The sequence below is a fragment of the Pithys albifrons genome, chromosome 23 (assembly GCF_047495875.1).
Source record: "Pithys albifrons albifrons isolate INPA30051 chromosome 23, PitAlb_v1, whole genome shotgun sequence".
NCBI lineage: Eukaryota > Metazoa > Chordata > Aves > Passeriformes > Thamnophilidae > Pithys > Pithys albifrons.
This window is the reverse complement of record NC_092480.1, coordinates 3,688,962-3,716,541: the sequence shown is the minus strand read 5'-3', so window position 1 is coordinate 3,716,541 and position 27,580 is coordinate 3,688,962. Positions and strand designations below refer to the sequence as shown.

The window sequence follows — 27,580 nt, the reverse complement described above, 5'->3', positions numbered from 1 at the left end:
CGTGCATGGGCGTGGGACCAGCTCTGCACCCAGGACACTTGTGCTCACAGAACGAAAATTAGGTCCAGGCAGAAGCAGAAGGTGGTTTGTGTTTCTGTGAGGTCACCAGAAAATAACTCCCCTCTCGCCCCCACACCACCCTGAGAGATGCAAAGGGTTTGCACGGTGACAGCTCTGCTTGTCACCACTGCCACAACCCACCCCCTGAGGTGTGAGAGGTACAGGATGTGGGGACCACAGAAGAGGGACTGAGAAGACAAAGCTCTTGCTCTTTCTCTCTCTTGAATCCTCTCCCTCAGGATGTCAGACCTCCTTTGCCAGTGCTGAGCCATTTCCATCTCCTCTCTTTGGACAGGGTCAGTGTGCCCCAGTGCCACTGCAAAGCCCCTTTGCACCTTCCCCCCACCCAGGCCCCCAGCCCACATCCACCCAGGGACAAGAGAAACTGGAGTACTTACATTATACCAACTCTGGCTTTTCTGTAAGGACAAAATAAAAGAGAAGCATTAGTTAGCACAGAGATCTTAGGATCCAACAGAAAGAGGGACAGAGAAAAGCAGGTCCAATCTGGTTGGTGCAATTAGTGAAGTGAGAGTGGGATTAGACAGAAGATTTCAATGGGTTCCACAGTGTGGTCTAAAGACATTTCTTTCCAGTCACAGGAACAAAGAACAAATCCAGAAGCATGATTCCATGAGAGGACACAGTTCAGGCTGACACACACACACACATGCTGTCAGCTTTTCTGCAGACCAGCAGCACCTGCTACAACACAGGAGCTCATCATCATCATCACCATCATCACCATCATCACTGCCAGCTGTGTCTTTAGGGGCTTCTTCTTCTACATCTGCTGGCTGGCAAAAATCACACTGTTGAACAGCCCCTGTGCAAATAAGCCCTCAAAGCACTGCTAGAGGCAGGGACAGTTCCACTCACAAAAGCCTTCAGGGAAATTTTGCAACAGTATTTGAAAATGGAGACACACACACACAGAGCCAGAAGTGCTGAAGAAAATCACTAGAAAAGCTAAGCAAGGAAAAAAAAAAGGTTGGGATTTTTTTTTTTTCAGAATTTCAGTGCACAGTGTTTTGCATCATCTGCACATGTGATTTTTAATTTTCTTTTGTCCTTACCATGGCATTTCAGATGGTTTGAGAGAACAGGCCACATGTCACATTGGAGCACAAGAAAGAGCTCGGCTTGGAAAGTCACACTGAGCAATTTTCAGCTGGAGGTGAGATTTTTCTGCACAGGCAGAGGAAGGAATAAGCTTCCCACTCCCACTCCAGCAAGGCTGGCTTTCCAGGACACTGAGCACAGCTGACAGGATATACAGGCAGCCTCATTTTTGGGTGGATTTACCTCAGGGCAGTGCAGCCTTTTAGCACTGAGGGTGCCCAGCAACAGGGACACGTGTCAGCAGCACAAAGCTGGGCTGTCCCCTCTCCCAGCCACATCCACACCCCCTGGGGGAGCCCAGCACAACAGACAAGGACAGCAGCAACATTTCCCTGCACTCCTCTCTTTGAAGCCATCTTGCTTCTGACCTTGGGAGTATTTTGCACACTTTACACCCAGTTTGGGACATGAAGGCAAACACACAGTTCTCTGCCTTGCAGCAGAGCCTGCAGGAGTTTCACTCACAGTGAAGTTCATTCAGAACACAGAAACTCCCTGCTCTGGGGTAGCCCCAGAGGACCCAGGACACACAGGATGTTTTGCCAAAGGGAAGTACATTCAGAGTGTTAATGAGATCAGATTGGACCAGAGATTTCTGTGAAGACATGGGGTTGCTCACACTGTTTGCTCCCTGTTCTCAGTTCCCTGTGCTCCCTCTATGCCACCCCAGCACACAACCTTACTGGTATCTTGGATTTCAGTCATGGAACCAACATTTCTGAAGGATCTTTTGCAGCCTTGGGCACATCTCCCACTTTTGCTGCACTGGTCCCTAATGAAACCCCCACCCAGTTATACAGTTCATGTCACAGGCTAAAATACAACAGTTTGATGTTAAAAAGAGGGACACTCCTTTCCCCAGATCCTGTGGAAAGGATATAAACTGCAGGACTGAACACACAGCATGGCTCATCAACTACCCAGAGGAATTTCCTTTTGCTTCCTACACTTTTCCATACTTGGCCATTCCCTCCATTCATAAAGGATCTGGTTGAAGTCATCCTTCTCTGCAAGTAGGATGTGGAAAAAGGCCTTATGCAATTCAGTCTACACTAAAAAAAGAATCAGGGTAATTAACCCAAAGCATGCACACAGCACCTTGTCCTCAGGAGCACAGGGGCTAAGATGGAGTGGTTTTCCTGCAGATTTGTTTTGCCATCTGTCTGCCTTAATGAGCAAAAGGCGGAACTCAGAAAATTCCTGGGGGGAAAAAACCTCACAATCAAACTAAAATTGGCACACTCAACGCAGAGACTCTGCTGTCACTGTGCCTTCTAAATCAGGGTGCACATGCTGTGGTGTCAGCACACCACAACAGGATTTCACTCCCCTCTGCTGCATTAATTGTAGGAACTATTTTTTCCCTCCTCTCACATTTGAGTTTCCCCAAATCAAGGCTCCTCTGTAAAGGAGCTCAGCAGGTTCTTCTTTTTTAAGCTCTTCCACCCCAAAAAATTAAACTGACATCAATAATTGTACTGATGTCCATAATTATAGTGACATCCCTTATCACACTGATATCCACCCAAGCCTCATCTTTTGCCTCCACCAAACGTTCTAACACACTACAGAAAGTCCAGAAAGGAGAGACTGAGTCCTCAAATCTCTCTTCTGTTTTATTTACCCTTTTTTTAAACTCAGAGTCAGAATACAGGGGGATGAGAAGTGTGAAAACCAAGAGACAGTGAATGGAGGGGGAAAAGAAAGAAAAAGGAAAAACATATTCTTACTTTGAGCAGGTTAAGTCTGTCATACTGGAAAAAAGAAACCATAAGCATTAGAACTGAAAAGAGAAAATAAATAAGTAACAGAGGAATGGAGTTGCACACAGACATGGAAAAGATGGGACTGGTTTGCAGAGATGATGCTACAGGAGCAGAGAGCAGAGCTCATGGTTACGTGGTGGTTGTAACCAGGAAGAACTCTGGAGAACTTGAGGAACATGAAAATTGGAGCTAAGCCTTTCATTAATATAAAGTTGCCTCTAGATCTCCATGGGTTAATAACCCCACATTTGCATACACTGCTGGGGAAGATCACAGCTTTACAGTGCAGAGGGTCACACATACCAAGTTCACACTGAGAACTTGATCCAGAGGAAGCTCCCACCTTTCAGCATCACTGGCAGTGGGATCACAGCCCACCCCTACACACTGTGGCTTCCAGGGGAACAGAAAGCTCTTGCCAAGTGAATGACATGCCATGGAACTCCAGGAGTATCCCTAAATCCCTTTTACAGCTGGGGAAACAGAGGCACCAAACCAGGGCGAGCGCAGAGCTCGGAATATATTCCAGAGCCATTTCTCCTGATCTGTGCACTTCCAAAATCTGTGCTACCCACCTGGCTTCTAACCAGCCATGGTCAAATAACTCCGAGAAATCGATTCCATTTATTCTCCAAACCCTCACCCCAGCCCAAAATGACCAGAATTTTGTGACCTACTACCTACAGGGGGATTACACCACCCAGTGGGAGGGGGAATGAGAAGACACAGCCAAACTCTTCTCATCATCACACACTGGAAGGACAAGGTGCAACAGTCATAAGCTGCAGTAAAGGGAATTCTATTTGGCTAGAAGGAAAAAGCCTGTTCACAAGAGTGGTTAAGCACTGGAGCAGGGGTCTGACAAGGTTCTGGGATCTCCAGTCTTGGAGATCTGCAAAACATGGCTGGCCAAGACTTAGACTGAGCTGATCTAACCACATGAGCCCTGCTTTGAGCAGGGGCTTTGAGAGAGACCTTCTGAGATCCCCTCTGACCTAAACTGTCCTACAGTCCCCAGGGCCTACAACAAAATTCATGTTTTCCCCTAACCTGATATTAATTCTCAGCATTCCTCATTAGCTACAGGCATTGAGAACAATCTGAAGGATTTGTAATGGAGAGGAAATCACTTTTATCCCTGGGTAAGAGCAAAGCAGTTAAATATATATCTTTCCTTCTTGGCTACTAGCAAAAAAGGTGGGTTTCCCCTGAGTCTGGAAAGCTGTTCCAGAAGCAGCAGCACTACCAGCAAAAGCCTAAGGCTGGCACAGACGTATGGGTGGTTTGCTCCATGCCACACGTGGTGGACAGAGGGGAAAAGCAGGTCCAGAAGAGATTCCCTCAGGATGGAATCCAGTGCTTAAAAACTCCTGGGGAAGCGCTCCCTCTGATGGCAACGCTGCAGCACGACAGAACACGACAGACAAAAGAGGGCAAGGGACTCAAGCAGATCTGTCAGCAATTGTATAAACACAGCATCAAACTCATGGGCTCAAGCTGTTCCATTTCATTAGCCAGACAGGTTGGAAAATCAATTCCTCTTGCAGGAGATGAGTGGGGGGAGGAGAAGAGGCTGAGAAAAGAGTTTAAAATCTGTGTCCTTCTCTGTTCCTCTGTGTGTGTAAGCAGGGCAGGAGGCTCTGACAAGCTGGTGAGGGTCATGCCCAGGATTCCCTTCCCTCTGAGCATCACCTTCCTCACACTGGAACCAACCTGGGCTCCAGTTCCCTCGTGTTTCTCTAACTGTCTCACAGTGGTTGGGATTTTTCCTCCCAGACAAATAAGAGGTTGGCTGCAGGCACATCACAGAACCACTGCATGTACATTTTACACACACATTGCTCTCTACCACAGTTATTCCCACTCCTAACAAACCTCTCATAGCTTAGCCAAAGCACCTCCAGATCATCCCAGCCTAGCCACGATCTGTCCTGACCCACACACCTCTACTCACCAGCAACCCTCTCAGGACTCTCTGCTCCTCCAGACCTGCATCTTCCACAGAACTTCTGCCACACCTCACCTGAGACATGAGTCCCACAGTCCTCCTTTGGAGCCACCCAAGCTACAGTTACCAAGCACAAGACAGTCTGTCTAAAAGAAGAGACATAAGGAAGCTTCCAAGAGACACCAGCCATCATCCAAAGTCAGGCTGGCTATAAGGATTAAACCAAGGGAAAAGCCAGCACTGTTCTCTGAGGTCTTGTCTAGAATGAAACCTAAGGATCACCTGAGGAAAGGCCAAGGCATGGATTTTGTGGATCATGAAGCCATCCAAGCCAGCCTGCTTTTAACTTTCCTTGTACACAAGTGGAAATGCCAACAGCCTGGCACTTTCTCCAGTAATATCCCATCTGTCTTTCTGATTTTTTTTACACTCTTCTCAGGGCAGCACAGAGGTGTGAGATCAAATCTCAAACGATCTTATCTCCAATCCAAGCACCCACAGAGGGATCTTCTCCTTATCACCTTTCAGAGCGAGCCCATGAATTCTCACAATTCTTCTGGGACAGGTCTGTTCTAACAGGCTTAAGCTGGGCTCATTTGAAATCACTGATCTTTAATATTTACCTCACACAGGGAAGCATGCAAGGGCAGGAAGCTGAGATCACTGGCCACAAAACTGCTACTCATCATAAAAAGCAGGGAAGAACTAATGGAGGACAACTCTTGTTTCTGAAACTCAAGAAGGAAGAAGAGAGGGAAGAGAAGGGATTATGGTTCTGCTCAGCCTACCAAATCCAGTGGATTCCTCTCTGGCAAGGACAACAGCTCACTTCTAGGGAGGGGGAAAGCAAAACTAAAAGGCTAAAATTAGTTGGCAGTAATTGAAGGGTTGTGATGAACAGGCCAGTTCCCACTCTGTGTGAGCAAATATTAAGGAGATCCCAGTGATTTAAGTGAGAGCAGCTTCCAGCTATAGGCATGGGGCTGAGCTCTTGCTGACATTCTCACAGCTGCACCAGGAGAATGCCTTTTACTGGGGTCACCACTCAGTTCCTGAGTGATGAGACAGTTCCACAGTGGGGGACAGGAGAGAAAAAAGAAGGCTTACTTTGGAGAGGCGCTTGTGTGACTTAATCGGAGAGAAAGCATGCAGGAATGAAAAGAGAGAAATTAGGGAGAGAAGAAAAATTACCTCACAAATCAAGAGAAGGAAACCCCACAAACCCAACAGAGAGCATCATATCCCCCCCTTCCTTGTGGAAAGCACCAGGAATTAAAGTCAAGCTTTAGTAGTCACCGTGTTGGTAAAAATCTCACTCCCTTAATTCCCAGCACTTTGTGGGCCAGGGCAATGCAACTCAGCCCTGTAACTCCCCCTTAGCAAGGCCACCATTTCCCTGAGAGCATCCTCAGGGTGGCTACAAACACAGCATGCCCTGCATCCTGCCTGCCTCCCACCCCAGCCCATGGCTCACTTTTGGGAACACAGTGCTGGCAGCACAGTGCACGGGGTGTCATCCGGTGCTGTCGCCCTGGGATGGTGTTTGTAGGTCACTGTGTGCACAGGAAGCAAGGCTGACCTCGAGGGCAACCTCACAGCTCAAATCATTCAGCTTGAAAAACCCTTTTCCTCCTCTTTTGAACTCACATAACCCCTCCCTCAGTGGTGAGAGATCAGTTCAGCCCAGGGAATGTGGGACACTGAACCCTGTTCTTCTGCTCAGAGTGACTACAAAAGGGAGTGGATGAAGACTTCTTGTGTGTGATACAATCCAGGAATAGAAGATCTACCAACTCGTTTTGTACAAGCCATCAGTTATGCCTATGACACCAGGAATTTATTCAGGCTGAAATATTTCACTTCAGGAATCTGGAGAAACACAAGTGCTCCTGACAGACAACTTACAACACATCACTGATACCAGGGTTAGAATCAAAGGCATGTTTGGCTTCCAAGGCCCTTGTGTGTGTTCCACCTGGTCCCACTGCCCACAGAAAAACCCAGAGCTGCCAAACCCAAGACCCTCTTCCTCAGTACAGCAAAGACAAGGCTGTTTCTCATGCGGTCCAAGGACACAAAACCTTTCTAGGGGAAATATCATCTACCCTGGCCAAGGCAGTCATAACACTGCACTGATCAGAAGGAATGGGCGAGGATTAGAAAACTGATTCTGTGCAACTTGAACCTCATCTCAGAGGGCTTAGACAGGACTGAGAAATGCAGAAGCCCTTCACAGGCTGCCTGTACAGGGGAACCTTTATTTTTATCATGACACTTGATCCAGACGACAAAAAGTAATTGCAACAGCTCTTTCTCAAAATCTCCCAAGAAGCAGGGCTTTGACTACAGAAAGTTAGTCCACATAAACTTGTTATGGAGCTGCAGAACAAGCCACCAGCAACTCCTGGACTCAGGTCACTGCAAGGATGGCAAAGCTGTGCTGAAGTTTGGCCCCAGGTAGGACAACTTGACCCTAGTTAGAACTTTCAGAAATACCAGGGTGGAAGAAGGAGGAAGGTTATCCAGAGGAACAGAAGGCACAGGACAAAGCCAGTGTACCACAACAGGGGGTTCAGCACCAGAGACATGAGCACACCTTGGCCAAAGCCCTCTGCTCGCTGCTCACCTTGGAGTTCTTGGCCCCACTGCGGCCTGACTGGGAGGAACAGCTCCGCTGGACACCCTGCTCCGGCGTGGACGGGGACTTGTCTGAGGAGTGGTCCGAGCCCTTCTCCACCATGGCGTCCCCCGGGGCGTCCTGCGGCGTGGGCGAGCGGGAGCGTTTGCGCAGGATCGGGGAGCAGGCGGGCGTGCTGCGGTTGGAGTTACTGGCAGTACTGCAGGAGGGAGGCACAGAGAGAGCAGGGTTAGGGACCTCCAGCTCAGCCTGAAAGCAGCTGCACCCCAGCCCCCAGGTGTGCAGAGCACACACACTGCCCCACCAGCACAGCACACAGGTCTGCCTTCCTGGGGCGATGCATCCGGTGCTCCCAGTGCCCCCAGTGCCCCCAGTGCCCCCAGTGAATTGGGGCTGCTGGCAGTTATCCTTTACCAGGGGCAGAGGAAACTCTCACGGCCTGGCAGTGCCTTCCTCCACCCACTCTTCAACTCATCAGACCACAGACAAATGCTCATGAGAATGAACTCATTCTCCTGTGAACTCCAAGAGCTTAAACTGATGATCTGAGCTTAGAAAAACTAAACTTGCACTCAGGAGTGAGGGAGATGACTGTGTGTTCTCAGCACAGCCCCACTATGCCCCCCCTCCATTTTCTTTCAACTGTTCTCAACAGGACGTATGAAAAAGGGATCACACCTTTCAGAAAACTCCATTAAAGATCATCAAAAATACTGGGGTGCTGGAGGTGGGAGTCATGATAACAGACAACACAGTCATGAGTTCCTACACAGAATCATCCTTTCCCACACCACTCAGAGCTGGGCAGGAAAATGTTTTGCCACAACCTAAACCCCTTCATGATTAAAGAAACCCACGCAAAGTTCCCCTTTCATAATGGGAAAAGCAAGACCTTTCTGAGCTTTACAGAAATTATGAGGCGTTCAGAACGGAACTTCTCCTCCTCTATCCTCAGCAAATGCCTCAACACCTAAATCAGAAAGTCAGTAACACACACATTAATAAAGAACAGGGAAACTCAGATTTCCTCACTGTTCTTTCTCTTTTGATGCCTCTTCTTCCTGCCAGACTCTTCAAAACACCACCCGCTCCATCCACTTTTCCCAAGTCACCCATTTCCTTCAGCAGTCAGATCTATTTCTGCCCAGCACAAACATCCTTGTAGCTTTTCCAGCAGCCTGCAGGTTACAGTGGAACCTGGGCTGCTCCAAGGATGAATTTTGTTGTTTGGTACCCTGTTATCTCATGAGCAACAGCAAACAGGCCACATCTGAGTGACAGAAGAGCAGGCAGTAGAAAAAGCATGAGGGAGTTACAAGTGTAAGGGACTGAATTAAAAAGTTAGTACAATCAGACTCTTAAGGGCTATAATTTAAGCCCAATTACATGCAGCAAACTGAAGCTTCCTTCTCCCACTGATGTACACCAAGGTACTTAAAATGCATCATTTCCTTTCTGAAAATCTAGAAAATCTGAACACGTGTCTGAGGTTTCATTAACTCCGAGATAAGAATCATATCCACCCCTTACCTCTGAAGATGCCAAAAACATTTCACAAACACTGGTCAGCAGATAAGAGCAGACAATGTAACACACTCCTGCAGCAGTTATCAGGGTTGGCTTGGTTTGGTTTAGCACTGGATGAACTGGTCTCGTAAATTATGCTCTGTTTGCTCACTGCTTGTGTAAACCCACAAGTGAGGAAACTTTCCCTGAACAATCTGCAGAAAGCACACAACGACACTGCCTGTGCAAACATGGACAGCACCAGATTTCCCAGGAGCTGGCAATGGGCAAGGGCAGCAGAATGGAGCCTCACAGCAACCCTGAGAAGATGCTTTCAACGGTAGGAAGTTTGGAAGTTCAAGGGTTTGCAAACTGTTCTGTAAGCAGGAGGTTGGATTCACTTACAGGCTCTGCTCTGTTACCCCTTTCTACTTAGAGTTATAAAGATACAGAATAATAAAAACCTGCTTGTTCAAATATCACCTAAACCCCAAGTCAGCTCCAGTGCAAGGACAGGCAGAATAATCCCACCCTTGTCTTGGTTCTTCACAGCTCACAACTAGCATTGGCACACCCCATGAGTGTCATTGTCACAGCACCTTGCCCTGTGTCCTCCCTTTCCCTGGACAAGGCACAGGAACACACGCACAGCACAACTGCAGCAATATTCAAGATTTAATCCCTCCAGATCACATGTGAAACAAAAGACTAAAGAAAACATGATCTGAGCCATTCTCCCTGCAGCACTGCCTGCAACAGTTTAGGTATATCATAAAGTTAAATTACCAGGGATTTCTTAGTTATTGAAATGTTAAAAGGTATCAGGTTTCTACACAGACTCCCCACTGATCCAGTTAAATGGGTATTTCCCCTTGTCTTTCCTGCTGCAGCTACTTCTGCTCAATCTACTTTTTAATAGCCCATCAGAGCTATATTAGTGGTATTGAAACTTTACATTCATCAGCAATGGTTCCAGTGATGGAAATGGTTCTGAACTGCCATTTCTAGACTCTAGAAAATGTAGAGTTCTAGCTAAAAACGTTAAATTTTGTGGCCATGTTGGTCCTGCTTGCCCCCAGCAGCTTTCATGCAACATAAGCTGGTTTATGTGAGGTGACCAGAAACATAAGGCAAAAACTTGAAGGCAACATTCCTGACTCACATATGACTGCCCTATTTAGAATAAATGTACTAATTTTACTTCTACAGCTCTACAAAACCTGAGTTTGTCACACACAACCTCCATCTCATTTTCGGTTCATGCAAGTTCATACAGTTTCACTTTGAGTTTGAGGGCCAAGCAACTCTATAAAGACCAAGTCAAATTCAGTCAAGGTTCTGTTTGCTTTCAGGTCACACTTGTGAGATTTTACTGCTACTCAATTAAAGTACAAATCAGTTCAAAACCAGGGTACAGCTGCATCATGTGCATGGAAAACTCGGATGAAATGAGCTCTTAGGAAGTTTGTTTCTCTTTTACTCTTTCTGCTGTTTCACAAAGCTCCTCAGGTGGGTTTTTCAGTCACAGTCAAGCAACCCACAGTGGTGCAACCACACGAACAGCATCAGCACTGACTATCTTAGAGCAGGCGTGTATGTATTTGTTCACACTACCACAGCCACACATTTTGGTGCCAGCTCCACCAAGCACAATCTCAGGCAGATTCCAACTTCCAAGCTCATTTTCCAGTCATTCAGCATCTCTGGGACGCTTTAAAAACTAAATCCATCCACAAATATTCTGTTTGGTATGCATGGATTACCACCTCTGCAGAGATAACTTCAAGGGCTCTTTGGCTCACCCTGAGCTCAGTGATCAAACCCAGGTCTGAATCCCTCTCTTACTATGTGATGACTGGGAAAAGCTGAATATTTCTCACACCAGGGACTCCACACACAACTGAGAACACGAAGAGTCTGCTGATTCAGCCCTTCATCTCTAGGGCAGCGAGGATGGGCACAGAAAGCACCAAGGGGCAGCTCCATCCCCCTCTGCCCCTGGACAGTCCTGCTCGCTGCCTGGAGTTTGAATCCAGCCCAAGGCACAGCCATGACGAACGCTTTCTGCTGTTGCCATAGTGACCAAGGCCTGCAATTGAACCAGGAATCAGCGCCTGAAATGCCAAAAACGGCCTGACCCACTTTGAAAAAAAAAATAATAGTAATAAATAATGCTTTGCAGACCTAATTGCCCAGAGAGCATTCAGGGCCCCACGTCCCCCTCTGGCAGAGCCTTCAGGAGAAGCAGCAGATGAAGTGAGGCACAGGACACAAACAAGCCCACCTAAGCTGCAGCCCCTCTGCTCCGAGGTGGAACCCTGCATGGAATAGATGAAAGCACAGAAGGCTCACTATGTCTCCTTGGATTATGCCCTTGGAGCTGCAGGAAAAACACCATGAGCAAGTGTGACGTGGATAGGAAGGGGCCAAACTCTGGTCAGACGTGGAGGAAAAGCCTCAGGCTCTGAAGCAGCACAGAGAAGAACCAGCAGCTGTGGCTGTCCCATCCTTGGAAGTGTCCAAGGCCAGGCTGGATGGGGCTTGGAGCAACCTGGGCTAGAGGAAGGTGTCCCTGCCCATGGCAGGGGGCAGGACAGGATCATCTTTAAGGTCCCTTCCAACCCAAACCATTGTGGGATTCCATGAGCTTTTCTTCAGGTGGTAAAAAAGAGGAAAGATCAGACAAAGCACAGACAAGCCACCTGGTCAGACCCTGCCCTGGGACACAAGGCAAGATGCAGAAAGGCCAAACTGCCTCCTCCAACAGAGTATTTCAAGTAAACATCTGGAGCAGCTGATGAACAGATACTTCACTTTTGGGAAATGCTACAGTTTGCACTCCACAACTTAAGCTTGGTGTTCTTAGAGCTATAAAGGAACCCTCAGGACTCTTTGCAACGCCCACATGGAGAACCCTGGCTTAGTTCAAGTCTGTTAAATAAATTCTGCATGAATGCCATCCAAGCAGCCCTGAGCTGACATGAGTCTGTCCATCCTACCAGATCTGAAACAACCACCCTGCCTTCAACCCAGCCATCCCTGGCCCAAAGACCAGCACCCTGCAACAGTTCTTTCCCAAATCACAGGTGCCCAACAACCAGCAGCCACTCCCCAGACACTCCAGCTTGCAGGAGTGCATGGCCACAGCTTCACTGTATGACAGCAGCTCCTTATTCTCCTCTCAGGTAGTGCCACACACAGATTGGGAAAACACACAGCAAATCCATGTCAATCTGCCAGTTGCAGGATGTGAATTAGAATTCAGCCAGGAGTACTCACTGCTTTACCAATGGATTTGTAACAAGGGCAGCTCACCTGTAACTCCAGGGACACAACACTCCCTTCAGGAGGATCACCAGCTTCTCAGAGGGTACAAACAGCCTGATGACAACATTCCCTGCAGTGTATTTCTCAACCCCCTGGACTTCCTCTAAAAAGTCCTGATCTGGAGAACTATTTGGCCTCCAAGTCTTCAAAAGAACTTGCTTTACAAGAGTACATCTGCAGTGGCTCAGGTCTCCCTGCAGCCCACAGCACTCACCTGAGAGAAGGCTCTTCAAGGCTCAAAATTTGGGTTATCAAATTGAGCTTAATTCTAAAAGTGCTGAGCACTGAGTTCCCAAACCAGCAATGCAGCACATATTTAACTCTCAGTGTCTGAGATCTATGGGCTGTGCACACAAAGCCAAGCCTGTGCCTACACACTTTCCTAAACAAGCCCAAAAGAGATCCCTGAGCACAAAACAGAACTGCACTGATAAAGTCTTTAAAAGAACAGAGAAGGCTACAAGGTCAAAGAAGTACCTCAAGCCTGGCTGCAGTACAAGAAGAGTTAATTCTCCTCAGAAACAGCCAGCAAGGGGGTTAATTAGACGCCTACAAAGATACTTTTCTGCCATACAGTCTGACATCAGTGCAAAAAGAGGAGATTCAGAAACTCATTATGCAGTCTCCCAAACAGCAAGCAGATGGTAACAACTTTTGATCACCAACCTACACTCACTTCAAATTGATAATCCAAGAATGAAAACCTCCATATATCCTCAAGCAATTCCCTGGTCTCACCATTGCTCTACAAGCAATAACAGAATGCTGTACTTCTATTACATCTCCCAGCAAAAGAGACAAAAGAGAATGCAATAAATCAAAAAGCAATGACACCTGCAGGGCTGTACAGAAACCAAGTGTTTCATGGCAATTGCTTTGAAGAGAATCATAAAAATAGTCTGCCTTCTGCATGTTTTTCTAACAAGAGGAGTCCATCCCCGTTTCAGATTTTCTGCCTGTTTTGACGTTTCACAGAACTGTGTCCTCCTATGACATTCAATCCCATATTTACATATTCATGAAATAAAATTAATGCAATTATTATGCCTCAGAGGATTAGCAAATCACTGCAAGCATTAGGAAGGAATTTGCCTTCTGCCCACATGCAGCAGGGCAAGGTTGGTCAGATGCATTATTAACCATGTCATTGTCCCTCTCTGAATCACCCGATCATGGTTACCACGAGAGACCGACGATCAACTCCGATGGACAAATGGCCTCATCTCTTACAGATACTCCCACTGTGCTGGGTTGGAAAAATCCTCTCCACTGCTCCCTTCCCACTTGGAGTTACTGCAAAAATCCCAAGAAAACGTTGGAAAAAACATTTCAGAAATAGAACATGATTGATCTGAATAATACTGTCTAATAATGCAAGTCACAATTTGGAAAGGATCATTAATCTGCAGAGAAGCACCATGTGTTATAAATCACACATTAAACCCCTTCATCACTCACAAAATAATAAATTCCATTTGCTCCAAAGGAAGACAAACCAAATGAAACAAAGTACGATGGATAATACAAAGAAATCTGGGAGGCAATAAAGAGGAAATAGCACCAAGTAGGAATTTTACATCCCTCTGAAGCTGATGGTGTTTCAGACACAGCCCCAATGTGGTTACCTGCAGGTCACCCTGTCTACAGCTGAACCTCCAAAGGAGGAACAGATCCAGGTTTTGTTCCCTCTCCTCCCCACCTCAATGTCAGCATTGTCTTTAACAGCAAGACCTGCAACATCTGATGCTGCCCTCACAATCTCCCAGCCTGGAACTTGGGGAAGAACAGAGCTTGAGAGTCATGTTTAAAAAATAAATACAATAACCAAAGACACTGTTAAGCCATCTTTGATGTGAAGAAAGTTTTGAAAACTTGATGGCTCAAAGAATAAAACATAAAATTAAAATAAATCCAAGCATGTCTATTTTAATCCTCCTTATTTCCAAGGTAACACCAAAATCTTTCAATGCTTTGGGGACACAATGTTGCTGCCATACATCAATCCATGTGCATTGTTCCAAGGGAGAGTGAGAAAACTGCAATATAGCACTAAACTGCAAGTGATAAAGATCCAGGCTCTTTTTGGATGAAGCTCTGAGTGTGACCCAACCCCTAGATTACCTCAAGAAGAGCTCACCAACTCTTCCCTGCAGTCCATATCCTGCTACAACTTCAGCAAGGCTGCGAGATCCATGGACTTCATGCCCAGCACAGGTATTGTCCCCCTGAACACATTCAAGTCTTGTTGCAGGGGTTTTATAAACCACAGATTAAAGCACATCTTCTCAGAGACAGAGTGGGGGCGGACAGGGATATTGTGCATCTCAAGAGCAGAAGACAAAGCTACAGCTCTGCATCTTCCCACTCACTCCTACTGCTCCTCAGCATCAGCTTTCATAAATTAATGGGAGATGTTGTAATCTTCAAGGCTGAGATCAAATTGATTTCTTTTGTTCATCCCTTGATGTTGCCTCCGTTTACCATTCTGAAAATAGCAATGCAACCACTCCACATCCCTCACCCTGGTACCTCCATGCATTCTCCCTCCCTCCTTTGCTCTATCCAGGCAGCAGCACTTCCAGCTCCCAGTTAAAATTAGAGAGGGTCAGAGGCTGCAGCTGACCCTGGGGAGAGTCAGACCCCCTCAGTGCAAGAGTCACACACAGTCCTTTGTCCTGAGGGCCGGTTTCAGGCTCGTCCCCCCTCCTGACATAGCCTCACTTGCTTCATCCAGCTGGTTATCATGGCATGGGCAGCTGGGGGCTTCCCATGGCAGAATGAATGGCATCCAAAGTTGTTGCACTGCTGTAAAATATATCCCTAAGATTTGGCTACAAGTTTCCTTCCATTCTACTGAGTCAAAATCACAAGCTCCATCCTAAATCTACCACTTTCAGAAGGGGTTCTCCTGCAGATGCATGTGACTTAATGAAGGGAAGAGGAATATATTCGCTTTTCTGAATCACGATTTCCATCATGGACAGGGCAATGCTGGTCACCGGTAATCTAAGGAAAAGTGATTTTTTTTAGGCGATTCAGCAGATTCTCACTGCCTACAGTGTGCAATGAATAAAAATATAATAAAAAATTAAAATAAAAAGCCACCTGTACAGAGTCTGGAGCAGAGCCTGAAAAACAAGCCCTGCCTCTCCCCATCACTGCAAACACACAGGAACACAGGGAGGCACGGAGCGGAACCGCGGCATCCGTGTGAGTGCCCCGAGCCCTTGGCAAAGCGAGGGAGCACATGGGCAAACAAATACACCATATTCCTGCGGCAGCTCCGGCTGCTCCTGTGACGCACAGCCTGTTCATCATCCCACCGCGACCCCCTCCGGACCCAGATGTGACGGGAGGGACAACTGTCCCCTTGGGGAAGGGGGATGGGGGGCACGGCAGGGGAAAGGAGGAGGGGTGAGGGGAATGAAAGCTGGAAAAAAAAAAACAACAAAAAAAAACAAAACAAAAAAAACCAACAAACAAAACAAAAATATCTGCCCATCGGTCGTTTGAAACAATTGAAAAGGCTGTTTTAGCAATTCCGCTGCAGGAGAGGGGAAGGCACGTGCGTGGGGGGAAGGGGGGAGGACAAGGGAGGGAAAAATAGGTAAAAAAACCAAACAGGTATCAGGCCGTGGAAGGGTAAAAAGAGACAAAGTATCTCCGCAACATGATGTCACGCTGTCTGCTGCTTTCAAGTCCCCCGAAGAGAAAGGAGCAGCAGCAGCAACAACCAACATGGACTCCGGATTTAATCTGCCTCGGCAGCGCCGGGGAGGATGGGCTCGGGGCACGCCAGCAGGGCACGGCACAGGCATCACACACGTGTGTGCACACCCGGAGCCCGCGGACACGCGGGGACGGCACTGACCTGGTAGCCATTAGGAGCGAGCGGAGCGGAGCGCGGCGCGGAGCGGCTACGAATCCATTCGGGGCTCATTCATTCATGCACTCGTGCGTGGCGTGGGAGGCGAGCGAGGGTGGGCCGGCGGCGAGCTGGGAGGGCACTCACCTCCTGCGGCATCTCAGAGCCCTCGCCCGAGGGTCCCGCAGCCCCCCGGCCGCGCCGCCGGGGATGCTGCGCCCGCTCCGGCCATGGCCGAGCCTCCCCCCGCCCCGCTCTTTGTGGTGCTGCTGCTGCTGCTGCTGCTGGGGATGGTGATGCTGCTCGGTGCCTGTTCGTGTCGCTGGCAGCGCTTTCACACACTCCTGCACACGCAGACACAACACACACACACAACACACACGCGTGCGCAGCCTCTGCGCTGTCGCTTTACATAATTCATCCCCTCCGTGCCTTCCTCGCTCGGCGTCTGCCCCGGCAAAGCGGGGGAAAAGTGACTCTAACCCTAAGCCTCACCCTAGCCCTGAGCCTACCCCTGTTCCCCAGGGTCTCCTCATCACACCTGTGGCTTTTGGGTGCTGCTCGTGAAGTTTAACAAAGTTAGGAGCCTACAGGTTGGAAACGTGCTTGTCCTCGCTGTGTGGTGGGAGAAAGTTTTCAAAACCTGTCAGCGTGTCAACACAGGAACAGTCAGGAAAATTAAACCCTAATTAACTGGTAGAGTGGATTATCTAAAGGCGGTGAGGACTCATTCAGAGTTAAGGTGACCTCAACTCAATTTAGCTGGCTTCATCTGGGGAGCTAATTTGGTTTCTTTTTCCGTGCCTATCCATGTGTGAACAGGCCTGGGATTTTTAAAGAAACATTATCAAGCAAAGTTTACAACTCTGCGGCAGCATTAGCGTTTCTTGGAGGGACACACCATTGTATCCCCGCAGGGCTGCTCATGGGCATCTTTATTCCAGAATCAGAACCAGGGGGAGGGTTCCAGTCCCTCTCAAGGAGCACAGTGCAATAAAAATTATGTAGGCTGAAAGGTGACAAAGAAGGAAACAAAACAATCAACTGGCTTGCACTCTTCCTTTCAGTATATGAAATCAGACCTTGTGTGTGCAAAGGAATAGTGTAGAACTGCACTGGAACAGCTTCCTGGGCTAACCACTCTGGATTTGAGCACAGATGTCCACGTGTGGAATTAACAGAGTTATTTTACTCTGGATGCTGTGAATGGCCCCCTCAGGGACTTACTGCTCCCCACTGATAACAGAAGGAGCTGTGCCTTAAGTGATGTAAATACTCATCACTGTGCCCTTTGCTTGCCTTTGTTGCATTTTACCCCTCCCATACGCAGGGTTGGCCACTTTCCCTTCCCTTTACAATCAGTCACAGCTCTAAGTGCTAATTCCCAAAAGAGCATCTTGCCAAAAGGCTGATTATCCATCATTTTGCTCTAATCAAAATCAGTGGGAGCAGGAGGTGCTCTGCTCTCAAGCATCAGTGCTCCAGCAGGCTCAGGCCACTGTGCAATTCAAATGCTGCACAGGATTTTAAACTGGAACCACCATCCCCACACATGTTTTTATCTGGATACTACAACAGCACCATCATCTTCATATTACTCAGAGAATACACCCAGATGCACATAGGATGTACCACTGATTTAATAAATTAAATAATCCATCACCTCGATGTCAATTTTGTTGTTTCAAATGCTCACCAAAGTTTGTCAGCTGGAGAATTTACAAACATGTTTGAAGGAAATGCCATGTAACATGCAAACTCTCCCATTCCCTGTGTCCTCATATCCCAGGATGGTGTGATTCCCACTGAAGTGTATGTCTAGGATTGTATCCAGGTTCAGTGAGTGTATAATGTGATACACTGGACAGAACAACCAACACTAAAGGCACTGAATCCATTCAGCACAAACTGGAGGCCAAAACTTAAATGATCACCTGGAACACCAGTTTGATCACACTGGGTAACAGATGAAAGTGCTGAAAGCTGAAGCTTTCAGACAAATTCTGACTAGACAAGAGAGACCTATTTTTGGAAGCCAACAAAACTAACCACTGTAACTAATTCAAGGCTCAATTATCCATCTGTGGCAAACATTATTATGCAAGGGTTTGTGTTCTGCTAAATACTGTTCTGTACCTCAAACCAGAGTCAGTTCAGGCAAGTCTTACACCTTGCATTCAACAGGACTTAGAATGAGATATCTGAATGATCCCATTTTGTTTTACAGTCTATGAATCTTTCAGTGGTTTTTTCTTTCTTGTGGCTCTCAGAGAATATGAGAAAATAATTAAAACTGTGATTCTCAGCCTCTACAAATTTGTATGTTTTCTCTGAATGGCTATTAAGGTTTGAACAAGATGCTATTTTTCAATAGTCTCAAGAGTTACACTGACCCAAAAGCTGTGATGAAATTCAGATCTGGAACAACGGAAAACACACAGAGGCTCAAAGCAGGCCATGAAGAGGTAGGATAGATTCAATATATGAGATTAAGACTAACCCACTCTTCAAACTGTCAGGAGAGAAGATGAATCAAACCAAAAGCACTTAAGAGCAGTAGTAAAAGTGCAAGACTTAGAGAAAAGCTCCTTAGGCTTATCTGCCACGGCGTGCAAGGGGCAAAGTTATGGGTAATTTAAAAAATCACGTGGCACCTCAAATGCTTTACAAACTTCAGCAGATCTGCAAAATTCCACTGTGAGCTTTTGGAAGGACAAATACTCTTGTTCCATTTCTGGGTCTTTGCAGCACCATTCCAAGCACTCTGGAGACAGCTTGTGCCATGGTAATAGTTAGATGGCACTGCACTGAGAAGAGGATCTTTAAGGAAGTTCTTCTGACCATAAAGCTGCAGGTTCCTGTTTTGTTTAAGAGCTGCAGAGCACATTTCATGCCAATGGGGTTTACTTGCACATGTGTCAATCAGCCCTGCTGTTCAAGACTCAAGACAAGCACTAGGACATTCTTTCACATGTGAAGGACAGTTTTAGGAGGGTGTAACTGCTGAGCTCTTCATGGCACACACCACAGCACACACCACAGCACGACCAAGCCCTACAGAAAGTGCAAAGACATAAATGAGCATAAAGGATGCTCTAATTCAGGGCATGGCTGTGTCAGGCTCCTCAGTGCCCGTTCAGGCACCACGAGCCATCTCTCCCCTGCCTGCTGGAGCTGCTGGAGGAGTGGCAGGGCTGTTCTCTGCTCCATTGTCTGGGGCCCAGCAGTAACACAAGCACACTCATACATATTGCATCTCTGCTTCTCACAGCCAGGAAATGAGGCACTGTCCGAGTAATTAAAGCCCGGGGCTGATGATAGATACGTGTGAGACACAGCAGGGCCTGAATGTCCAGGCCATCAGGTGGGTTTGCCATCAACTCTGTATCCACCAAGAGCAATCTTACCCTCCCTGTAAACCACACCAGTGAAACAGAAACAAAAAGAAGCCTCTAAAAGTCTGTCTGCAAAACGTCGGGGGAACAATGAGCACCTGGAGTTGGAAACACATAAGGGTTTCTCATTTCCCCTTCCCCAATAATTCTTTGTTCCCTTTTAAGAAGATCTATTTTGAAAACTTAAAGCCATTGGGACAGCTATCCCTCAACATCTCTGCTTTTCAGCAGAGTTCAGAACAGAACCAGGGACTCTACACATTCCTCTCACTTCTGGGCTTGTCTTCCAAAGGCGTGTCAGATATGCCAAGAAACCATGTCCTGAGGGAAAACTCAGTGCTCCAACCTCAATATCTGCAAGTAGGATTAGCATTAATGGGTAACTGATGCATCTGAGTGGTAATTAGTCTTCTGCACATGCTTTCTTTTGGCTCACCCCACTGCTGGAGCACAGCAGCTGCTCTTCTCCCTCCATTCACTGTGGATGGATGCACTCCTGACAGGGTGAGTTCTCCCACTGGGATATGTGGTCCTGTTTGCTGCTCCTGCTCACTGAACATCCTTCCAGCCTCCAGTGGGTGTTAAGTCTCAAACCCCACAGGATTCTCACCCTCTTAAGCAATAAGGATCACTGCCAAAGCTCTTCCTTTGCCCTTGCAGATAATGGGCTCCTCCTAGACAGGTACCAGACCAAGCAAAAGTCTTTTTGGAGCAGTCTGAGCTGACAAAGGCATTTTCATGGAGTGAGACACAGTGGCTGCTCAGAGCTCATGGATTCCTACAGTAGTGGGGGATGGAGGAGGCAGGAATCATGTGCTCACAGGCATGGGGAGGAAGAGGGGGAGGAGGAGAAACAAGGAGAGAGGGAGAACAAAGTGTCAACATCTTAACTGGGACACACAAAGAGCCAGTTCTTAGTAAGAACTTAATCCAGGATTAACAAGAGGTCAGCTACCTCTGCAAGGAGACTGCACTAAAAGGAGCTAATTAGCTCTCCTTAATTGCACAAAAGGAACCACACAGAATTAAAGGCATTCACAAGTAGCAGGTCCCACCTCACCCAGGAAACACAGCCCTACCTGTTGTCCACAACACCCTCCTCAAACAACCAGCACGTGGAAAACCAAAAGCAGGGAAGGTGGAATGATGTTGGGGGAAGGCTGTGCAGGGTTTAAACTCAGCACCAAGGGCTGGAGTGGGTGCTGGAGCCTACACCACCCAGACAAGTGGTTTTAGCCTGGCCAGGATCTTTCTAGACAGTTTCTTCAGCAAGCACTGCCATCACCTGTGGAACTGCCCAAAATCCCTGCAGTAACCACGGCTATCACTTCCACAAACAGCATTTTCCATGAGGATATTTTGTGCAGTTTTACCCCTCTTTAATTCAGCATGATCTCTAAACATGAAGAGCAACCAGTCAGCTTTGCCCTGTAGGTTGAGACCAACAGAATCACATCCCAGCATGGCCTGGTCAGGATCAATGGAGAGAGCACCATCACGGACAGGTCACGGCTCCAGGCCTGGAAACCACCAGCCTGGAATGATGCAGTGGGAAAGGCTGGCTGAGCTCACCTCCCACAAATTCAGTGCCTTGAATTTCTAATCATATATTACAAAGACACTTGCATATCTTAAGTCCTCTGCCAGCTTCCACTTGATACTAAATCCATCTTTTTAGTCCTGTGGAGCCATTCCATGTTCTGTTCTACTGCACTGATGATAAACTGGTGCATATTTTACCCCAGAAGCCCTTGCACTGCACTCACAGATAATGGATACAGCAGTCAGTGCACTTGAAAATGGAGATTAACAAGGACATCAATAACACCAACAGATGTCTCTGAGATGGAGCACCGATAGAAGTAACTCCTGTATTGATTTGACAGCGTTGTGCTGAGGGCAGGGCAGGGGCCTGATGGGCAGGGTATGAAGGTGAGAGGCTGCACTGGTTTCAGACCCTGATGAAACCTGGGGTCACCTTCAAACACCAGGGTCTGAGTTCCAACAGCATCAGTGCCCAGTTTAAGAGAAGATGAAGGAAAAGCAAAACAGGTTGACAGGGGAGGTTATACTACACACAAAGAAAAATAACAACAGCAACAGGATATCACACTAATTACAGGTCCCTGTGGAATCATTACAGTACTGCCTCCATTATCTATTTATCCTTCTTTTCTTCCCTCAGGACAGAGTTAAATGTCATGCCATTGTACTCTCAGTGACATTTCGGAGGTGGCCACCAGGGGACAAGCAGCAGCAAAATTTCACCTCAAACCCAACAGGAATTACGTTCTTTGGATGCCACTCGAAATACGAGACAGCCACCTCCCCCCTGTTCCCAGGAAAGGAGCAGCCACCCTCACACACAGCAGCAACCCTCACATTTGCTGCTCCAGTGCAAGCTCAGCACAAAGAGAGAGTTCCCTGGCATCTGGATAAAGCTTCAACAGCTGCCATTGGAGAGAGCAAACTGCACATGGGCTGGGCTGTGCCAGGGGCTGGCTGGGCTGCACCAGCCCCCTGGCACAGACATGCCCCACTCCTTTGACCCACCACCACCACTCCTCCACTCCCCAGCCCACTACAGCTCAGACCTGGGAGTGGATTTATAAAAAGAAGGAAGAGGGAAAGGGGCCTGAAAGGGTCCAATCTCTCCCTTGAGCGTTGGCTGGTGCAGCCTGTGCTTCTGCATCACGTCATTGTTCCAGTCCTGCCAGCTGCTCCATTCCTCTGAACCATTCCAGTCTGTTTATCCCAACCTCCTGAAGCCTTCCCCCAAGCCACTGCCCAATCTCCACCTTCAGACTGGTCCTGAGCTGCCTCTGATCATCAATCCCCATGGATTCATCCCTGCTCCCGCTGACCTGCTTGGCCCTTTTCTCCAGGATGGTCTGAGTTGTGTAACACCCTGCTGGGCTTGCCCAGAAACCCACCAACACCACCAAAGAGCTGCCCAGCTCAGCCCTTACTCCCGTGAAGATGCTGTTGCTCCACCACAAGTGTCTCAGCCTCTCCACCATCCCTGTCACCCCGACTAGGATTTCTCCATCCAACCCTATATCCCCATCCCAGCCCTGCCTGCGTCAGGTCATCCTTTTTCCTGAGGAACTGCCGGACCTCCCGGCACACGCACAGACACAAAGGAACCTGCGTCCCCAGGAAGGAGCCCTCCCGCCTGCCTGGGGGATGAAAAACGACGAGCTAAATAAAGGACGGAACCGCCACCTGTTACCGCATCGCATTGCCCGGGGCGCGGCCGTGGGTCCTCCCTGCTCCGCTGCTCGCCGAGCCTCAAAGCACCATTGACACTGCAGGCGGTTCTGCTGGGGGGGAGATCTTTAAGCCATTCGAGGATCTCACTGCTCCGATGCATTTTGTGGCCTCGAAAGTAGTTGACAAAAAGATTCCCCGCTCTGATAACGGCCTGGCATGGCTGAAACAAAGCCGCCTTTGCAATGTGCTGCCCGGCTCTGGCATCTGAACTGGCCGCTGCCCACTGGAAAGAAAAGCTCCCACTGTCTCTTTAAGAATGTCCTGGAGCCCACATCACTGTTAACCCTGGCTGCTCCTCACTCCAGGCGCTCAGGAGACATTTCAGGGTGACTTCTCTCCTCCTGCTCTCACCCATCACTTCTACGGCCCTGGCACAGCCGGGGTTTTTTAGTTACACATCCCTGGCATCCCAAACATTCCTGCAGGGAAAATGCGTAGGGCTTTATTAAATATCCCGGTACTCCCTGCTCTACAAACCACCCGGGAGTACTTCTGTGACGACAAAGGAGCAGAGCAGTCAGCATGGACATAAACATCCCAATTACCTCCAGATTTCACTTCCTGGCTCCCACATAGCTCTCTGACTGCTCAGTCATTTCTACCAACTCGACTTTTCATCAAAAGGACAGCACACCCTCCTCTAAACCTTATCAGAAAGCACAAACCATCTTCTTCCCCAGTACAGGCAGCACAACCAGCAGCAGGAGGAATATTTGTCTTCAATACACGTATATTTCCAAACACAAACTCTTGGAAAGGCTGTCTCTGTGGAGGGGTTATACAATGCAGAAGGTAACGATGTGACCCGTGTTGAAAGTGTATCTAAACACACATGCAACAAACTGTCTCAGGAAAAATAAACAGAGATTGTGCCTGATTTCTGGGCACAGCATGAAAGCCACGTTACCACTGTCCTTGGGTTTGTACTTATTCCAAACAGTGGAAACAAAGCCATTCAAAGAATTTAGAAAGCAAGAACGCAGCACAGGTGACAGGGTATGAGCACAAAGCAACATGAGACAGGAGCAAGAAAGAGTAACGTGGCTTGGAGCTGCATGGTCTGATCAATCAACCCTCATGGAAGCTGATGAAATATTTGCTCTGTGTGATCAGTTAATCTCTACCAGGAACTTTATTCTAAGGGTGACAAACAGAAAGATTTTTCTTGCAGAAGAAAAGCAACAAAAACATCACAATATTCACAAGGCTCGGTTATGAAAAGAAACTTGAAGAGCAAACAAAGTGGAGTGGTCAACAAATATTTGAAGAATGTAAATATTAAAGAGAAAGAGAAGCCCTATTAAAAGGTTTTATATCAACAAACAATGTGATTATATTAAGTCGTGGGAAAAAATTAGGCTGAAGTCAAATCCTTGCAGCCAAGAGCAGGAGAGAAGTGCTATAAAGTCACTTGTTGTGTTTATAGACAGCATTGGGTAACCACTAACAGAGAGAAAACTGTCTCCCATTGAATCATAGACCAACAGAATGCCCTGAGTTGGAAGGGACCCACAAGGATCATCCAGGTCCAACTCCTGGCCATGCCCAGGACACCCCATTGCCAGGAGCATGATCAATGCCTCAGTAATATCACTTTTCTCTAGTTCTGCTTTCCAAGCCCAGCTTGTATCAATGAGGGCTCTTTAAAGGTTTGCATTCAGTTGCTGTTACAGCTGTTTGAGCCTCACAGTTCAAAGAATTGTTTTGACTTGCTGTGTTTTTGTTCCCAAAACCTCCAGGAGAAACATATCCATGTGCTTTTGAGTTTTGTGTGGGAAATCTTGCAAAGTGACATCTAAATCATCTCAAATTCTCAATCTGGGTTATGATCCTTGAAAGAACAGATGTCCTTAAGACAGTTATGGTATTTCCAAATATAAGCAAGACACAAGTTGCTTTGGGGACAATTATATGGATTCAGCTTGTGGCTTGGGACAAATCACCTATGAGAAGTGCAGGGGCTAAGGCTGGACAGTTTGCATTTCTGATCCAAGCTTTTACATCAATATAATTTGTTCTCTTCAAAGAACTGTTTCAAGCTATAACAATTTTTTGCTCACTAAAGTCAAGCTTCCAGTAGGGAAGCTTTCTAGTACACATCTATTAAAAACATGCAAAAAGGATGTTAATCTCCATGTGCCTCATCTGCAAACTAATGCTAACAGCACCTCTTTTCTTCTCCCCTTTGTTCATCTTTATTCAGTGTGGAAGCTCTTCAGGACCCAAACTGACTCTTGAGGTGGGCACGGAAACCTCCAGCCCAGCAAGTCCCTGTTTTAAAAGCCTCTCTCACTGTGAAACAAACAATCTTAGAAACAATTCTATTTCCAAGATAAATTGTGCTATCAGCTGTCTTTAAAACAGAAATTCAGAAGAATCCACGGGGAACCTATTCTTCCTGCTGGAAAAACAACATAACAGGTATTTGAAGCAATGATGTAGTTTTAGTGCCCCGGAGCAGCCACTGAGTATTCTCAGGTTCTCTGAGCTCCAGCCTTGGGACACATCCTTCTTTCATGGCCTACAGCTAAGCAACGGTTTGCCTCCCAAACCCCATTCCTAAAATGTGCACCAGATTGAAGGGCACCACATGAGCACGTCATTTCTCTAAGCGCTGACAGCTCTGAAAAAAACAAATGCCACTTTTGAGAGCTGCACAGCCACAAGCCAATCTCCTCGTGAGCACAGGGCACTTCTTTCACATCTCTATAGCTGCTTTATTTCTGTTCCTACAGGGTCAGAAATACACCAAAATTACAGCTCTGACTCTCCACAGCTTTCTAAAATACCTCTGTCTGCAGTGCAAACCTTTTAATTAGTGTGTCCTCACTACAGCAGAGCTGAGACCTGGCAAATGATTTCTGTGGCATCCTCAGGCCTTGCCATCTCCTCCTCCTGTCATCTAAACACAGCCTTGTTTGCTCAGTATTTCATGAAAGGAATTATTCTAGTTAGAGAGAGCTGTTCTTGCACTAAACAAGTTGTGTGTTCCCCCTCCAGCTAATTTGTTCTAATTTCATGTGCTTATATGGACATTATTTCTGTCACCAAACCTTTGCTGCTCCTGCATATGCACCTCAATATACACCTCTTTCTTCTCCCCAAGTCTTTTTCATTCCAGTAATTTTCTCCCCCATTATTCTTCTTCCAGTTCCAAGGCCTGAAATTAGGTGTGGTCAAGCCACATTCTTCCAAACTTTGTGTTCCAAGTGGTTTGAAAATGACTCCAAATATATATCTCAAATATACATCTCCCCCTCAGACCAAAATCCCACAAATTCCTCCTTCTCTGCTCCTTTGCCACATGCACAGAGTGGCTGTGACCTTGTCAAAGGAGAATGACAGCATTTTGCAGCTTTTTTTAGTTGAAAAAAAGCAGAGCATCTCCCCCCAGGTCACTTGGCTGTGACCACAGAGAGCATTCTGTCCAGGAAAAATTGGTTATGGAGAGTAAACCGCTGGAAAATGTAAAGTACAAGCAGCAGCACAGACCTAAATCTGGCCAAATGGAAAACTTGAGCCCAGGACATGCTCAGAGAACATTCCACCACCTGGTACTCAGCACATGGCTCTGCAAGGGCACACTGAAGTTATGGAAGGAAAAGAACAGCTCCTGATTTCTGTGCAGTTTTTGGCTTGTGTCTCTCCACTGGTTATTTTATACTTGGCTACTACACAGCTGTTATATCTCAATTTATAAAATTTATTTTCACCAGATCAAAATACTGGAATTAGCAGTTACCATTCCTAATAAGCATCAATTATAATAGTAATGGCATTAAGATGCACTTTCCAATTAGGACTAAACCAGGGGAAGGTTCAAGCAAAAAAAATAGCAGCTGCTTAATCAACTAAAGGAATACCATGAACTAGTTTAGAAGAGAGAGGAGTCTGGTTCCCAGGGGGAAATTCAGTTGGTTAAAAGTGATTAAGCAGATGAGATCTTGACCAGCACATGGTGATTGGGATTTGATGATCTCGGAGGTCTTTTCCAACCCAATTGATTCTATGACTCTATGATTCTATGATTCTTGCAGAAAGTGCCACAAGAGCTTTGCTGGCAGTTTTTGGCTCTTTCAGGCCTTGCCCATGCCCACGTGCTGAGCGGAAATCAAGCAGAAATTTCAAGTATGTGTTTCTGTTTAGTTTGACACAACCATTAATCACAGGCTTATAAAACATGGAATACTGTCCAACATACCCCTCTCTAGCACTTGTCCCATGTAAACCCCACACTGCTCCAGAGAGAGGGAGAAGGAAGAGAGGAATTGTGTGGGATGATAAGATAGAATTAAACTTAGAGGGGATTCAGAATTTTAGGGTAAAAAGCAGCTGCAACTCCCTGGACGGACTGAGGTCGACACGCTCCCCATACAGGGATAATCATCTGCTCAGAGGAACAGAACAGAGTGTGGAATGAAGTGGAGACTCCATGGCCTTCTCTATTCAAATCCCAGCAGAATGGGAGAACGTTGTGGTCCTGAGACTGTACAGAGCCTGTCTGCCAAGGGGGAATCCAGATGTCCTGCTGCTGAGCCAACAACCATGTCAAACCCCCTCCTCAGGTGCCATCCCCTCCCATCAGGTACACCCAACAGAAATTAAAGGTATTTATGACTAGAGCCACTTAAACTCTACTCAAACTTAAAGAAAATGTAAGTAAGCTGGGGATAGAAGGAA

The 27,580-nt window shown here is 47.1% G+C and overlaps 1 protein-coding gene across 5 annotated transcripts in view; it reads right to left on the bottom strand.

The window, feature by feature from the left end:
* The window catches only part of GRAMD1B (GRAM domain containing 1B), a 91,674-nt gene that overhangs the window by 26,377 nt on the left and 37,717 nt on the right, over positions 1 to 27,580 (bottom strand). For 3 of the 5 annotated variants that reach the window (XM_071576062.1, XM_071576061.1, XM_071576063.1), the window contains 2 exons: positions 7,523 to 7,733; positions 459 to 479 (listed from right to left, as the gene is read on the bottom strand). In XM_071576062.1, the coding sequence (XP_071432163.1) occupies positions 459 to 479; positions 7,523 to 7,733 (232 nt within the window). Of the gene's footprint in view, positions 1 to 458; positions 480 to 7,522; positions 7,734 to 16,238; positions 16,587 to 27,580 lie in introns of those variants that run through there. The other 2 variants (XM_071576065.1, XM_071576064.1) reach the window with 2 other exon arrangements.